We start from the raw sequence: 16,623 nt of genomic DNA, 5'->3' as shown, positions 1-16,623 counted from the left end.
CTCATTGCCATCCTCAATACTACCATGATGAAAAAAAAAAAAAAAAGAGCCTGAAGGAAATAGTAAGAAACCCTAATATATAAGACGGAATTATAAAACATCACATAATTAGGGGCACCTGGGTGGCTCAGTGGGTTAAGCCTCTGCCTTAGGCTCAGGTCATGATCTCAGGGTCCTGGGATCCAGCCCTACATCGGGCTCCCTGCTCAGCAGGAAGCCTACTTTCCCCTCACACACCCCCACCCCCTGCCTCTGCCTACCTTTCTGCCTACCTGTGATCTCAGTCTCTCTCTCTCTCTGTCAAATAAATAAATAAAATCTTTAAAAAGAAATTTTAAAAATCACAAAATTAGTACACAGGAGTTCAAATATGATACTGTGTATAGAATATCATCTCTTCCCTCTCATGATACTCCTGCCAATTTGTCACATCTAAAAACTTAGATGCCTTTGACCATCCCTCCAAGTCAATTATGGGAAACTCTTTCCGATTCTCTATTCAAATACTTTAGTTAAAGTCTTCTAAGAGACAGAGAGACACAGTGACAGAAAGAGAGAGGGAGCGAGTTTCCTGCACTTTTTTTTAAAATGCACCAACCTTCAGTCTCAGTCCTCATTCCCAGGTAAGATAAGAAAACAATCTGATTTAATTAAGTTGTATTAACAGTCTTTGAAAGCTTTTCTTTGAAATGTGAACCACAGCAATCTTATTCTCTAATCTAGAACAGGTAATACTAGAGGTTGTCTCCTCAGAGCTGGCATTTTATAGAAGTCATACTTCTCTTACTGACATTTAAACACACACTTGAACAGGCTTTACAAAGTCTACAGACGAGACAGAAAACGTTACTCTACACGTCTTCTTACTTCACTTGCACCATCTACCCTTCTTGGTAGTTATTATAATTATCCCTATTTTATGATAAGAAAAGTGAGACTTAGAGAATTTACACAGGGTTCTAAATAGATTAGAATCAATTTTTTTCTTCCCGAGCATAATGGAGATTGCTATAGGAAAATCCATGTGTATCAATTATCTGATTGATGAGCATTAGACATTTGGACTGTGAGTTGAGCTTATGGACAGAATGTCTCTGATCAGGAAGCTATCCACTATCATGATCTAAAATATTAGTTCTACCATAGAGCTCTGAAAAAAATAAAAATAAGTGGTTTCATGCATACTTATATGCGTCTTAGGACTTTTTTTTTTTTCTGACACATCTAACTAGTAAGGGAAGGAAAAGTAGACTCAAGGAATGAAATGCTATTAAATACTTGTAATTATAAAATTATACCAGTATAATTAAAAGATGACATGGTTTTTAAAAACTTAAAATGAAACCAGTATTTGATGAGATAAACCTAATAATTATAGTAAAACCATAGTTGGGTAATTTGGCCAAATAAAAGAAAAAACTGATAGTATAGGTAGAGTCAACAAACAAAGTATTTATACAAGCATGAATATATCTGGTATAGCACTGAACTACACTGCTTAATATTTAGACACACAAACACACTCACACTCTCCAACTACATTTTACACTATGAAGAAAGAGACCATGAATTTGCCTATCCTTGCACTACTTTACTTTGCAAAAATGCACAGAATCCTCAAATCTTACATGGTAGGTATTATCACACAGATGAGAAAACTTGAGACACAGAGAAATTATTTAACTTGCCCAACGTCATGTATATATTAAGTCATGGAGCCTAGTTTCAGGACCAGGCACATGGCCAGAGATTCTGTGCTCCTAACCCCTTCTATATGGCCCCACAGAGTTAAATGATCATTAAATAATAACTGACATATTTTTCCCTTATTAGTAGATCTGGTCTTCATCATATAAAAATAAACATTCTGAAAATAAGTACACCTTAAATATGTTACTAGTGAGGCACTATCTTGGTAGGTTCAGAAAGCAATGAGATAATCTACTACATAGACCTTTATTCTCTCCCACAAATAGAAAATCATTAGTAACATGAAGTAAAGGAATCTTAGGAGGAAAAAAAAAATTGTCAACTGTTGAACACAGAAGAGAATAATGGAGGGCACAGGTGAAATCACACTGTGACCCTGAAAATGGCTAATGAGCCTGTAGACTCTATCGGTGGGCATTTTGTCTTCTGAGCACATAGATAGAGTTTCTTCAGCCTTCCTTTCTTAGACCTTCCAACGAGAACATTCTCTTGAGTTCTATGTATCAAGATCACAGAAGAACCACAGATAAAGGTAAATTCAAATGAGAATCCCAGGGCTCAAGCCTATTGCTTTTCTAGCATTTTTAAGGAGATGAGTCCGTAAATTATGTGACAAGACTAAACACTTTAATTATATACTAATATGTATTGGTATGTGACATTTCCATAATAAACATCAAAAACAATGCTGAACTGAAGTTCAAGAGTCTAGGTCTACTGCCTGAAGTTTCTCTCATGTGGTAAGTGCATGACACGTTTGAGAAAGAAATAGTCAGAAAATTGAGGAAGAGACTGGACAAGGATTCATCCGGAAAGGGAAGAAACTAACCACACTTCTGTTTTCTCCTTTGCCTTCACTAAATTAAACCAATTCTGTTAAATTACACAACTTGTTGACTCTATCCCTTAGGGCTGACCCCTAGGTTAAAAACTAGAAAATCTAACAATAGGCATTGGGATTTTTAGTAAATGATGGCTGCAAGATTCTTCTCTTTTAGCATCCCATGGGTTGCAGTGGGTTGGACACAAAATGTATAAACAGGACTGAGGATGTGGAGATACCTCAAATATCTGGATAGTCAGGATCTAGTGACACTGTGACATTCTGCAATTGCCAAATCAATAAGTATTAATTTTCTCATAAAATAGGTGACATATTCAATGGGTAATATATCTAGAGGATAGAGGAAACGGAAACATTTAGCCTAATAATCATTTTAAGTAATTCAGAGTTATGAAGGCATTTTGATAAAATCATGACCTTCCATTTATATGGTACTTAACTACTCTGAAATTGCTTTTGTATGCATTACCTTAAGTGATCTGAATTATTGCATAAATACAAAAATATAAGGAAAATAATTATCTAGATACTACATCTAGATCAATAGCTTTGAAACAGATTTATAAAATATTGAGGGGAAAACATATGTGCATATCTAACAAAATGGACCAGAGAAACTCTTTATGGATGTAGAATAAGAAAAACATTCTGTTCCCACAGTCAAACACAAAATCACATGTAGTGATTATTCAACTTCCTACAATGCTTAAGAATATGGGTTCTCAAGTGAGAATCTTTGCTTTGAATCCCAGTTTTGCTGCTATTTAGTCATGCGACTTTGACAAGTTGCTCAACTTTCCGAAACTGTTTCTTCATCTGTAAAATAAAGATAATACCAAAAGACTGATTTGAGAATTAAATGAAATAACGCCTGCATAGTACATAGTGTAGCATGGCATATAACTTGTCCCCATAACCAATAACATTTTGTTCCTCCTCTTGTGCCAGCAACAAGAGCAGGGTCACTGTTCAGTAACAGTAAGACCTGTGATCATCAACGTCATGAAAATACTCATTAACTTCCTAAATGTACTTGATAACTGTTCTTGACATTGAACATGTCTAGAGGTTTAAGTAGGGAGAATTGCTTGAATATGAAAACTGTGTAGGTCAGGTTTATCTGTTTTTTTCCATCTTACAAATAAGTGATTTTCAATCACAGACCTCATAGTTTTATTGTACAAGCATAGGTCCCAATATTTACTCCTGCTTTTATAATTCAAGAGTTCATTTTAGAATAAGAATCATAGGATCATCCTATGAAAACTGTCCATGTAAAGGGGACTGTCACCTTAGTTTTTTCTTACTTATCACGACTTAAATAAATTTAGAAAAGACAATAACATTCAGATGCAAATGGCTTTCAGTTACCATGTCTCAAATGAGTTTTCATATTCAAGCAATTCTCCCTACTTAAACCTCTAGACATGTTCAATGTCTAGAACAGTTATCAAGTATATTTAGGAAGTTAATGAGTATTTTCATGACGTTGATGATCTTGACGTTGAGAAACATTTGTTCCTTAAGAAGGCACAGCTCATCTCATATATTTATGAGATTCAGGATTCTATTTTTAAATACTGGGATGAAAGGAAATACATTCATTGAGATACCTGAAGATTTCAGCAGGACAAAAGTGGGGAGGGGAAGGTCAGCAATAATAGTTCAATTCATTGGTTAAAAGCAACAAGAACAACAACGACAAAAACAAGGTACAAACTGGCCCTACCCAAATCGTATTTAACCAGTCCTATAATTTAAGATACAATATTCATGTTAAATTGAATTCAAAGCCACTGCAAAGTGAACCCAGATATGAGGTTTCCATTTATCTCCATCAAAACCAAATTTTTTTTTTTTTAGATTTTATTTATTTATTTGACAGAGGTCACAAGTAGGCAGAGGAGCAGGCAGATATAGATGGGGAAGCAGGCTCCCTGCTGAATAGAGTACCTGATGTGGGGCTTGATCCCAGGACCCTGGATCATGGCCTGAGTGGAAGGCAGAGGCTTTAACCCACTGAGCCACCCAGGTGCCCCAAAACCAAAATTATTTTAAAGAATACTAACATAAGTGGTGATTTATTAGTAGTTGATTAGATTCTTGTAGGGTGGTAGAAAAAATACACCTCAGTAAGTTTTAGTCTCCTTGTTTTCAACCTTAAATAAGAATACTATATACTCAGGGGTGCCAGGGTGGCTCAGTGGGTTAAAGCCTCTGCCTTGGGCTCAGGTCATGATCCCAGGGTCCTGGGATTGAGCCCCACATCGGGCTCTCTGCTCTGCAGGGAGCCTGCCTCCCCCTCTCTCTGCCTGCCTCTCTGCCTGCTTGTGATCTCTGTTAAATAAATAAATAAATAAAATACTATACACTCACAGTGAATTACAGTGAGCTTAATTTATGTTAGTTTTATAAAATTATATAATTTTAACTAGCTGATTTTAAAAGTACCGATTATTTGATGGAGTGGAAAGAATATTGAACTAGTCTTTCTGAATTCTGGATGCCAGTCTCAGCTGTTCTGAGGAACTTGATAGAACATAGTTTTGGGCAAGAGACTTTTCTTCTCTAAGACCTGTATAAAACATGGACTTAAGGCTAGCCAATTTCCAGTACTTAAATTTCTGTTCTCCCATATATAAAAAGTAAAGATGTATCTATTTTCTGACTACTTCATCCCCATCTCATAACATGTACTGGGAAAAGAGTCTGAAATAGGATCTTAAAATTCTAAGTACAACTTGTGAACATCTTAATACGAATATCACTGTTTGCAAAGAAATTAATCTCTACTTAGCAGTAGTAGAGTAGTCAAAAGTATAAACATAAATGAGCAGCATTAAACCAAAACCATATTTTGGCATCATCAGATTATATCAGGTGCATCTAGAAATACTCTCTTAAAGACTGTTTTACTAGTTTACAGTTTAAAAATACATATCTTAATTATAGCACTGGGAATACGACTCAGGAGTCCATATTCCCTAATTTATTATGCTTTATAGAGCATTTCAACACCCAACATTAATTGCTTACCTCTTCCAAGTAATTAATTCTTCCATATCATTAACAGTAGAGCTTGATACTATAATTTGCTTATCATGACTGCTTTGGCAATTAATTTACTTCCATTTCAGTTATATTTTAGTTTTAAAACACCAAACCAAGTTGGCTTAATTCCGTATCTGGTGAATTGGGAATTTACAATTCCCTGTAATTGGTTATTTAAGAAAAATGATGCAGCAACTACTTATTCTGAGCGTGATAATATAGGACCCATGCAATGAAAGGCATAACAATGATAAGGCAAAACTGATATCAGCCTCTACCTGGCTGTAAGAGTTGACAACAGCAATAGCAACCCTTGAAATGTGTAAACACTCCCATCACAACTTACAAAGAACCTTTTACTCATTAATTAGATCACTGATTCAAAACTTAGGAGCATAATTCATTATTCTTAGAGCAGAGGGTGCAGGGTGAATTCAACATGGTCTCTGTCCCCAAGGGGCTCTCAGTCTAGTGACAAAGATATGCACACATGTGGCCCCAGAGCAATGCTCACTGCCACACAGAAATGGAGACACAAAGAGAATGATGCCTTCATCATTCGGCCATGATGATCCGAAAAGATTTCACTGACGAGGGAACACTGAATCTCGTCTTGAAGCAGAGAAGGATTTCAGATGTTTAAAAAATAGAGGGGGAGGAATATTCCACACACAGAGAATATCTCTGTTGCTGGCAGTATATTTAACTTCTACAGATAAGGAAAAACAGAGCAATTACGTGATCTGTTCCAAGTCAGAACAAGAGAGAATCAAAGCCATTCCCTGAGCCGTTAACTCCTACATCAGATGGTTCCTGCTAGATCCCATCGCTTCCTTCCCAAGGTGAGACAAGCTTTCCCTGTGTTCACAACCATCCACACCCTCCATTAATCCCTCGTATTGCCACACCCTTTGCAGGACCTTGTGAGGATGTCCAGAGAAACACACAAAGGCAGCCATGTCTCCCTGGAACACATTACCTTTCAGCTTGTGTCTAAAACTCCAACAAACACATCGAGGTCTATTTTGGGCCCCCTTGCCCCACCCTCGTCCATCATCTCGAAGGAATGGGAGCTTGCACTTTTGCCACATGGCACGCTCAATAAGACTGTGATCCATTCCCCTAAACCTTCCATTTTTCTACTTCAGTTTTGTCAAGTGTTCCCAGTTCCAAGAAATCGTAATTCAGAATGTGGGGGAGGTTGCAGATTTTTGGCTCAGGAGGTCGTGCAGATGTTACTCCTTAAGGAAGATGATCATGATTGCCTATGTGAGTAATGGCTGCGAGTCGGCTAGGAGCCAAAAGTTCTCTTATAGCAGAATGTATAAACCATTCTCCTACTGAAAGAAGGCCCCCAGTAGGATAATATATTATTACACATGATTCAAATTACAGGATCTGCAGCAGGGGAGCTCATGACTGATTCAGGACAGTTGCTCCCTGAATACTGATGATGGGATGATGGAATGCCTCATGAATTAAAAGGGCTGTGGTTTAGCGCCTAAATCCTTCATATGCTTTAAAAAGTGTCTATGCCTATCATTGTGCTCTTTAAGCTTCTTAAACGAATCATGCACTGTTATGAAATCCTTGTCGATGTTTTAAAAATTCCATGTCTTTGAATAATTATATTCAGAATACTCTTTAAAAAAAGAAGACAATGTAACTTTACCTTCTCTGCCAGAAAACTGTATCCCTTTAATGCCAATATGCAATAAAGATATGGCTTAAGACAAATCGCATTCAAGTGTGACCCAGTTTCCGCTCCTTGGGATTCTCTAAAGCAACCTGAAAATCTTCACATGCCACACGTTCCAGCCTTTTTAAGTTATCTAGACGAAAAATAAGTTTATCTCTGACAAACCAAATACAAATGTACAGGAAGAGACAAAATTATGTTTCCGGAGGTTTTCTGCTGACAAATGAAGTCATTCGTGAATATCATTTCATTTGGTCTATTTTAGTTATGTAACAAGCTGATAAATTAGTTAAAGGTATTATACTGAGAACGAAGATCAGGCATTTTTACAGAAACCCTAAGGCAGATGTTCAATATTACACATCCTAAAACACAAATGCTGCGACATATTCTAAAATAATATGTAAGCTGGTCCCTTAACTTCTTTTCAAGCTGATTCTTGTATTCAGTTTTTCTAGTAAATGGATGCAAATCAGGTGCATTGTGCTGGGATGGGAAGAGAGAGATTTGTCCAGAAATGACCTCAGTTCTATTCATTAATAAAATGACATGTTGGCTGAACGCAGTGAAGAATGAAATATAACAAGAGTGAACTTTCCTCCATGTGACAGATGCACATAAGTGCTTTTGGGCTAAAACACTATATGTAAAATGGCCACTGCAGCACAAAATCTGAAAGCATTAAAGGAAGCTCGAAGATGCAGGCTGCTTGGGAAAACTGCAAGTTCCATGCCAATGCACTCTCTTATTCTCTATTACCTTGCACAATTCCGAATCCCAACTTGCAAAATGCATGCTGTTCGTAAGGGAGGGAGCGCAGGCAGATAAAATAAACAAAGGTTTAATTTTTTCTGACTTTTTTTTTTTTTTTTAAGAAAGAGACGATAATTTTGCAAGGTCAAAACAAAACAGAATCGTACCCAGAATCACTTTCAGTGACAGCAGACACCAACGGGCGGGGTGGGAGGAAAGGTAGAAGCTATCAGAGAATGTAGCCACATTTTTGCATAGAGGTTTAAATTATGCCACCAGAATAATTAATGGAAGGACCTAATATGGGGAAGGGTTGGGGTAACAGGAAAGGGGGGAGGCTATGTTAAACAAAGTTCATTACTGCATGATGTAAATGAGTTTCTCACCAGTGATGTCACTGATTGGCTGAGCCGCAGAGCTGGCTTCGAGCATGGCCGGATTGGCTGCTAGCTCTTCTGGTGCCTGCCTGCTTGGGCAGCGGTTGAACCAAATACTTTCTGTCTCTCTTGTTGTCGTTTGAAGCAAATCTTGTTCAGCCCAGCTGTGTCTCCATAGTAGTGGCACCCTAAGAGAGAGTCTCCCTCCTGCTTCCCACAGCTCGTCTGTGAGGCGGTCGCTGCTATGAAATACCAGCGCTTGGCACCAAGCCCAGACAGCGTTCTCAGATCCATCTATAACACACACATACAAAAAGAAAAAAAAAAAAAAAAAAGGCAGTTCTTTCATCTGAATTGCATCCTAAGGAGGATTAAGAAGGCTTCTATTGCTACTGATTTGTGTCCTTTCAATCTGATGGCTAAAATAGTTTTTGAAATACAGTATCCTCTCATCTGCAGTAGAACACCATTGGTTAAAATTGGTTTAAAAAAAGAGAGGGGGGAACCCCCCTCCTCCCATGTTTACCTTGATTACAGAAAAATAATTCTTCATTTCCCTCCTAAGCACCGTAACTGATGGTTTTGGTCCTCTACCAGAATTTTAAACTCTCGCCAGATTTCTAATTATATCCGAGTCATTATTTTCAGGTGAAGACAAGGGATCTTAATTAGCATTATTTTTTTTAGCTATGCGAAATGAGACAGGGCATGAAACAGAAACGATCTATGGAGAGGCAGAGAGAGAGAGAGAAAGAACAAATCTGTGCAGCTTTTACAGTTGAGCTGACACCCCCTCCTTCCCCGCTCTCCCTCCAACCCCCCTGCAAAAAAGAATGCAGTCATATGAACTTTACCAGACAATGGAGTACCTACAGGCTCTCCCCTAGACAAGTCCTTTATAACCAGCCCGTGCTATGTGCTGCAGACAGTGGCCAATCGGCAGGCTCCTTTCTGCAGCAGGGACACAATAGGTGCATTGGCCACACTGTCCTCCTAGCCCCTGAGAGCAGTTCAGGTTCATTTATTGTACACTGGAAGGCACATATGTCTTTAATATTCACTGTGAAATTATCAGTGAGGCTGCCTTTACTTCCCCGTAATTACGGCCACCTAATTACCGCGCGCGAGCGGCAACAGCAGCACAGGGTGGCGCATAGGCATGCACGCCATCAAAATATGCATGAACATGCTTGCTTATTTCAATAATAAAATCCCCCAATTAGTTCCTTCCCAGAGCTTGATGTTTCCTCCAGAATACTTCAGCGGATACAGTCATCATGTCTCCCCTCGAAAGAGAAGAGTGTGTGTGCATATATTTGTGTGTGTGTGTGTGTTTGCATGCGTGTGTATGCATATATACATGTGTGTGTCCACGGGTAATTTAAACATTGTTTTAGTCGTATATTGGGGAGAGGTACGGAAGTGGGACCTAGTCAGCAAATAAAAGGTTACTGAGGACCTAAGGCATTTTCCCCTTATCACTAAGCATCAGAATGAAGTAATAAGGGAATCTGCACGCATCGCCTTAGCCGTGCATAGATGCCGATTTACTAAGAGTCCAACTATCATGCGCATCTACGTATGTCTCATTTAGGGATTTCATGTTGCATAATTAGAGCATGCCTTGCTACACTGACTCAAAATGGGTGAAATACCAAATCTCTGCTTTTTGTGTATTAGTTAAACAGAGTTGGAACAGTCTGCAGGGGGAACCGCCCGCTAATTTTTTTTTTTTATTCTATGCATGTTGCATTTACATATTCATGAACAGAATAGCTGTTATGATCGCTGATTCCGCAGCAGGAGATGAAAAGACAGGAGCCAGCAGACAGAGTGTATTAATTTCTAGGGGAAGAATGGCAGCGTATGACGACCAGGAAGAGAAGATATTTGGGGTTTCCTTGGGGGGTCACCTCACTGTGTAATAAAGGATCTGGGTAGACAACTTACCAAAATATGTGTAAGTATAATAAACTTAGAAAGTAAAACTGATATGCATTGTTCACGGCCATTCAGCCACACTGTAAAGAAATAAGCATTTTGAAATGGAGATTTCTGGCTCGGGTCTTTGCAGGTAAATAAAATTACATTTTCTTTTATGGCTACTTAGAATATCATAAAAATGGGATGTGCTCAGCAGCTCTGAATTTTCTTATTATTTCATGACTTATATATTTCCTGTTCCAAATCAGAATGCTAAGCTTTAAGCATTGATTATTTCCTAAGGTGGAATTTCACTGATGTCTACCGATGTTTATGGGTGTATTTTGATTTTCAGCTCATGATTCTCAAATCAGGAATGGAATTCATCAGTATAGGAGGCACATGAGGAGAAAGAGTATATCCACATAGATACATGCACATAACTCATAGTTCACCCATGCTAGAGAGAAAGGATCCCAATGTTATTTCTATCAATTTATATTTGATAGTTCTTTGATTAATGTTAGAAGTATTTGTATTATAAAATACATTCAAATTGATTTTTCCTTGTATAAGTATTTTTTAAAAATTCAGTTCTTCTATCGATACTTTCCAAAAAATCAAGTTTCAGTAAGAAGGATGAGTAAGGCAAAATCCAAACTAGACCAATAAGAGATCACAAAATTCGATTATAAGAAACACAAGTGATATAAGAAAATACTACATTTTTGATTCCTGGACTACTATATATATTGAAATCAAAACACCAGAAATCAAAGATGTAAATTAGTTACTTATACATAATGCATGATACTCCTTTCCTAGGTGATTGCAGTAAAACCTAAGAAGCTATTTGCCTCACCTTCTTGATGGTTTTTCTACCAAAGACCAGTTTTTCTAAATCTATCAAAGTCCAGTTTATCTAAATCTTCAAGTAAGTCACAAAAAATTTTACTGGTAATCAAATTAAGAAATGTATGCCTTGTCTCCATCTCTCTCTCTCTTTCTCTCAAGCACACACACACACACACACACAAACACACACACATAAATACACATATATACAACCATGACTGTTCTATTTTTCTACAAAAATGTTCAAGTTTTCTACTTAGTCATCTCAGTTCTTTGATCTGGCATTGTACAAAAAAGCGTTAAGAAAATCAAAAAGATAACACTTAATTTCTGGTGGTCCATTTCACTAAGTAAATTTAAAACAGGATAAACTCATACTATTAATGAACTTACATATATTTAGATTCCACTAGCACATAAAATGTGCTTAGAAATTCACTGCAATACAAAGTATTTTGATGAATATAATAATTTTATAATAAGATTAATGGATGGTCTGTATCTGACCTCCTTAAACAAATAGGGATTTGTAAACAATGAACCCTGAAAAAAAAAAAAGAAAGCCTTCTTAGTACCATAATACATTAAGCCTGGCAAGTTAGGCTTCCCACTTCCTACTATAACATTCTCTCATAGTTTGAATAATTAGATGTATTAGAAAACAACATTGTATTTTTCATAGCATTTTAGCTCTAGGATTTACTGTTCTCACACCCCAAACACAAAATGCAGTTGTGATATTTTAATATACTACTCAAGCCAAAATAGTTTTGCAATAAAATTTTATTTGAAATCATTTTGCTAGAGAACTTAGACCTTCGATATATCTTAAAAATTCAAACCATTAATTTTAGATATGACATCCAAAGAAAATTAGTAATTAGTTAGTGTACTTCCACTCATCATGCTACCATACTTTAAATACAGTTCTGATCTGCTGTTAGGACATTTATAATTGGTTGAGGTTTACTAAAGATAAGGAATTTATGGTGTCTTCCCATAAGATCAAAGACATGCATTTATAAAATAAGTGTATGGAGAAATATGAGTGCCATCTGTGTTCCCAGGATGGAAGTAACCAAACTTCTTTATAAAGATCAAAAGCATAACCTTAGTCTTATAATCATGATGATCTCATCAAAAGAGTCAAATCAGCACAAATTGGCTGTAAGAATGTAAGATAGCAGCCAATCACATTAACTTTAAAAATAATCCAATGCATTCTGTAGGCAGAGCCAACTTGGAGAGAGATGCAAAAACAATAAATTAAAAAGTAACTTGTCAGTCTCCTGATGTGACTCATTCTTTAAAAAAAATCTTAAGCCACTTTAAGAAGTGTGGAAATTATTCATAGTATAATCAACATCAAGAAACCACTGTTTATGTCTCTGTCTACGCAATGACAAGTATCCAGATGACAAAACAAGATGCAGTTAATCATCACAATAACTCAATATCTGGCTGCTTTTGTGTCCACAAACTCACTGCTTAAAATTTCAGTATCTATATTTTAGGATTAAAAAAAAAAAAATTCTTGAACTTTTTCATAATCACCATCTTTATAAGATATGAGAATCCTAGGATTTTCAAAGCTGCCACTTTTGGGTTACCCAGTGCGTGAATCTCTTTCCAAAGGATACTTTTTAGAGCATAGCTGTGATTGCTCTCATTCATATTACCTCAAAAAAGTTAGCAGTGCATCACTTGTGGAATAGAACACTTAAAACTTGTTTCATTTGCAAAGTTTCCAGTTGTTTCAATTAAGATTGTTTATTAAAGGTGTACTACATGGGGAAAAAAGACCCATAATGAATTGTGACATTTAAGTACCCAATGGAACAGAAAAACTTTAACCATATTAATCACCTAAAGAGAAATATTCTATTAGAAAAAACCATTATAGGTTTTACCCACTGTTAACATGATGTTCTATAATTACTATTATTGGTTATTCTATACAGAAGGAATAGCAGAAAACTTGAAAAGGAAAATGAAAACCTTTCATATGGGAAGTTGTCACCAAGAATCTAGAATTATCTGTCTTTGGGTAACGATTTTCATCTACATAAAAATTGTTTTTAACATCCAGGATGAATAAGAGAGAAACATTCTACTCAAGCCATGACAGAAAGCCAGAATTATATTAAATCTGTGATTAACAAAAAAGTTATCAAATTATATCTCGTAATCTACATGCAGTGAAGTAAAACATTTTTTCACTCTACAAGACTGATGTGCAAAGGGAACAAGGTTTTTCTCTACTTTAAAAGTGATCAAATTTTCTCCATACGCCCATCCCATTGGGTAATTAGGGATGGGGAGGGGAAATTAAATTTGCTAACTTATCTCATTCTTTTATGGTTTCAATAGTCTCTTCTGAGTTATTTCCCCTGTGGAGACATAATAATGGCCCTCCAAAAATGTCCACAGACTAATTCCCAGAACCTATGAATATGTTACCTTACCTGGCAAAGGGGAACTAAAGTTGCTGATGGAATTAAGGTTGGTAACCAGCCAATCTTCAAATAGGGATATTATTCTAGATCATCTGCAGTGGCCCAAAGTAACCACAAGGGTCCTTATAAGTGGAAGAGGGAAGCATAAGAAAAGAGTTAGAGATGTGACTACAGAAGAATGGTATGAGAGATTCAACACTGTTCACTTTTAAGGTGAGTAGGGAAGAAAGGCAGCCTTTAGAAGCTGAAAGAAAGAAAAAGGAACACAGCTCTGCCAATACTTTGATTTTAGCCTGATACCTATTTTGGACTTCCAATCTCAGGAACTATAAGATAATATATTTGTGTTGTTTTAAGCCACTAAATTTGTGTCAGTTTGTTGCAGTAGCAATATGAAACCAATAAGTGCTATCTTTTGGGTAAATGAAGATTTTTAAGGTAAATGTGGTTCTTCTCCAAAATGATGCGGAAAAGATGGATTTGAAGACCTTGTGATTTTGAGAAATGGGAATTGTGTCCTCGATGGTGTATTCTTTGAATGTGTGCCTTGTCTGATTTCTGGGCTCCTGTGTAAGGTTCACTGAGGTAGTGCAGCTGATCCTTCTGGGAGTTTTGAAGCATTGCATTAGTTCTCAAAACTGAAGTCCATACATCTCATCACTTTGCCCAGGTCATAATATCCTTATGCTGTGTAGCATCTTAATTTAGGCTTCAGGCTTCTGTTGAAAATTAGCTCTCTCAATCTCACTGCATTTACCTATCAGGGCATGTGGAAATGTCTAGATCCTCTATAAAATGTGTCGTCATAATGAACCTCTTCCATGTTGTTCTGACATGAATCTTAACATGACTCTGAGCATTCGAAGGAGATTACAACTTTCTCAACTCATGTCCAGACAATCCCTGTGGCCGTGGGAAGAAGTCTCCCCTCCTCCACCATAGAATCACCAAATTTATCTACTGGTATATTGAATAAAAACTCTCCATGGGCACCTGAGTGGCTCAGTCAGTTAAGCATCTGCCTTTAGCTCAGGTCATGATCTCAGGACCCTGGGATCAAGTTCCACATCAGACTCCTGTGCACCAGGGAACATACCTCTTCCTTTGCCTGCCACTCCCTCTGCTTGTGTGCTCTTTCTTTGACAAAAAAATTAAAAAAAAAAAAAAACCCAAAGCAAAAAACCTCTCCTTGGACCTTAAGCCCAGAGAAAGGAGAGCAAGGGCATACACATAAACACTTCCATTTGTTTTCTTCTTCCTGCACTCACTCACCCACCTCAGAAAGATTGGTGTTTTTTTGTTCTCATATGATAGATTTCCTTTTACATCGTGTCCTCTTCCTTCATGAGGTGGAATCCATAAATCCTTCTTTCACTGAGTCTGAATGGCTATAGAGGAATATGGCAGATATGACTTGCAGGGATAAAAATGTACTTTTTTATTATTTCAAAATATTATGACCATGGACTACTGGCTAAAATGGCAAATTTGACCTCAACATCTTACGGACACTACAGAAAAAGTATTCTTTTATTTTTCTTTATGTGGGTGGCAGAGAGAACAAAGGAGGAAAACAAAACAAAAATTTGAAAGACAAAATTTTGAAAAGTAGAACAAAATTTGGAAAGATGGATAACTGATGACTGACTTCCCAGACTAGGAAAACCAGGTCTTAAGCCAGCAATAGATAGAGCCAGAAACCTTATCAAGAAAGTTTCAAAAATCAGAAGAACCAGATACTTCAGACCTGGCAATAGAAGGGGGAGGATTAAGAAAATGATTAGAATATACTGACAAAGAAAATAAATCCCAACATCTCATCCTCTATTCCATGTTTATGGGCAAATTACTCCCCTACTCCCAATCCCCCACTACAGCAGAAGACTTAAGAGTTATTATTTAGAGCTTCATTATCTAAAACAGAGTTGACACTGTTGAGGTTAGAGCTCTCATACTCTAAAGAGAATATTTAAGTCAATATATGCATTCTAGATATTGAGACTCTCCCCACATGATTTTCTTCCCTAACTAGGTTGACTCTTAAAATCCTAGCTTCTGCATCTGCTTTTCTGAGTAAACTGACTTAGCAAGAAACAATAAAATAAACATAAAATCCAGAAGTGATGGTTAGCTATAAAACAAAAATTATCATCGCCTTCCATATTATAGATTTGTCCCGATGAGGCAGATGTCATACAAGAAACTGTAATTCCCATTACCTCATTAATGTATATGCAAAATGACTGTAATGGGATATGAGTGGAATCAATGTGTACTTCTTCTAGGTTGGGCATGCCTATAAAACCTTGCCATAGAACTTCTTTATGTTATTTTCCCTTTTAAGGTGTTTGAAATGTAGATGACCTCCAGTGTTACCTTGAACATCATATATTAAAGAAGACAAAGCCTCTGTTTCTCTAGAGCACTAAATGTATATAGAAGGGATGCTTTCCAACCTAATTATCTACAGAAAATGTGTATTTCAGTTGTTGAACACTTTGGATCTACTGGCTCTATTAACAGTAGTATGTTATAGCAAAAAGCAAAATATAAGTAATATATACAACAATTATACCAGCCATATTACATATAATTACACTCATTCATAAGCCTCATTCATGCACTCAGAGCTTCAGTCAACTTTGTAGTCCTTACCTCTTAATCTTAAGTAGAAAATGAGATCTAGAGGACATTGACAATATAACCTGGAAATTAGGAAAAAATAACAAGAAAAAGAGGCAAAATGGAGGTGCTAAGACTATTTTTTAAAAATTATCATTAATACCATCAAAGAAAAATGAAAAACTATTACATCTATGAAATGATAGAAGATGTTACAAAAAGAATCTGGATGACCAAAAAAAAAAAAAAAAAAAGTTACCAACATTTCACTTAAAATCATGACAATAAAAATGAAAAACTAAAAAGAAACTGGAAGCTAAGCTTGAGAAGAAT

General features: G+C 36.6%; 1 protein-coding gene across 1 annotated transcript in view; it reads right to left on the bottom strand.

Annotated features, from left to right (window-relative positions):
- Positions 1-16,623, bottom strand: part of LOC116591889 — a 527,246-nt gene that overhangs the window by 445,350 nt on the left and 65,273 nt on the right. The window contains exon 6 of the mRNA XM_032345255.1: positions 8,444-8,728. Within this exon, the coding sequence (XP_032201146.1) occupies positions 8,444-8,728 (285 nt within the window). The remainder of the gene's footprint in view (positions 1-8,443; positions 8,729-16,623) is intronic.

Source organism: Mustela erminea, chromosome 1 (genome assembly GCF_009829155.1).
Source record: "Mustela erminea isolate mMusErm1 chromosome 1, mMusErm1.Pri, whole genome shotgun sequence".
Classification (NCBI taxonomy): Eukaryota; Metazoa; Chordata; class Mammalia; order Carnivora; family Mustelidae; genus Mustela; species Mustela erminea.
The sequence above is the reverse complement of the archived record's forward strand: the minus strand, read 5'-3'. Positions and strand labels throughout refer to the sequence as shown.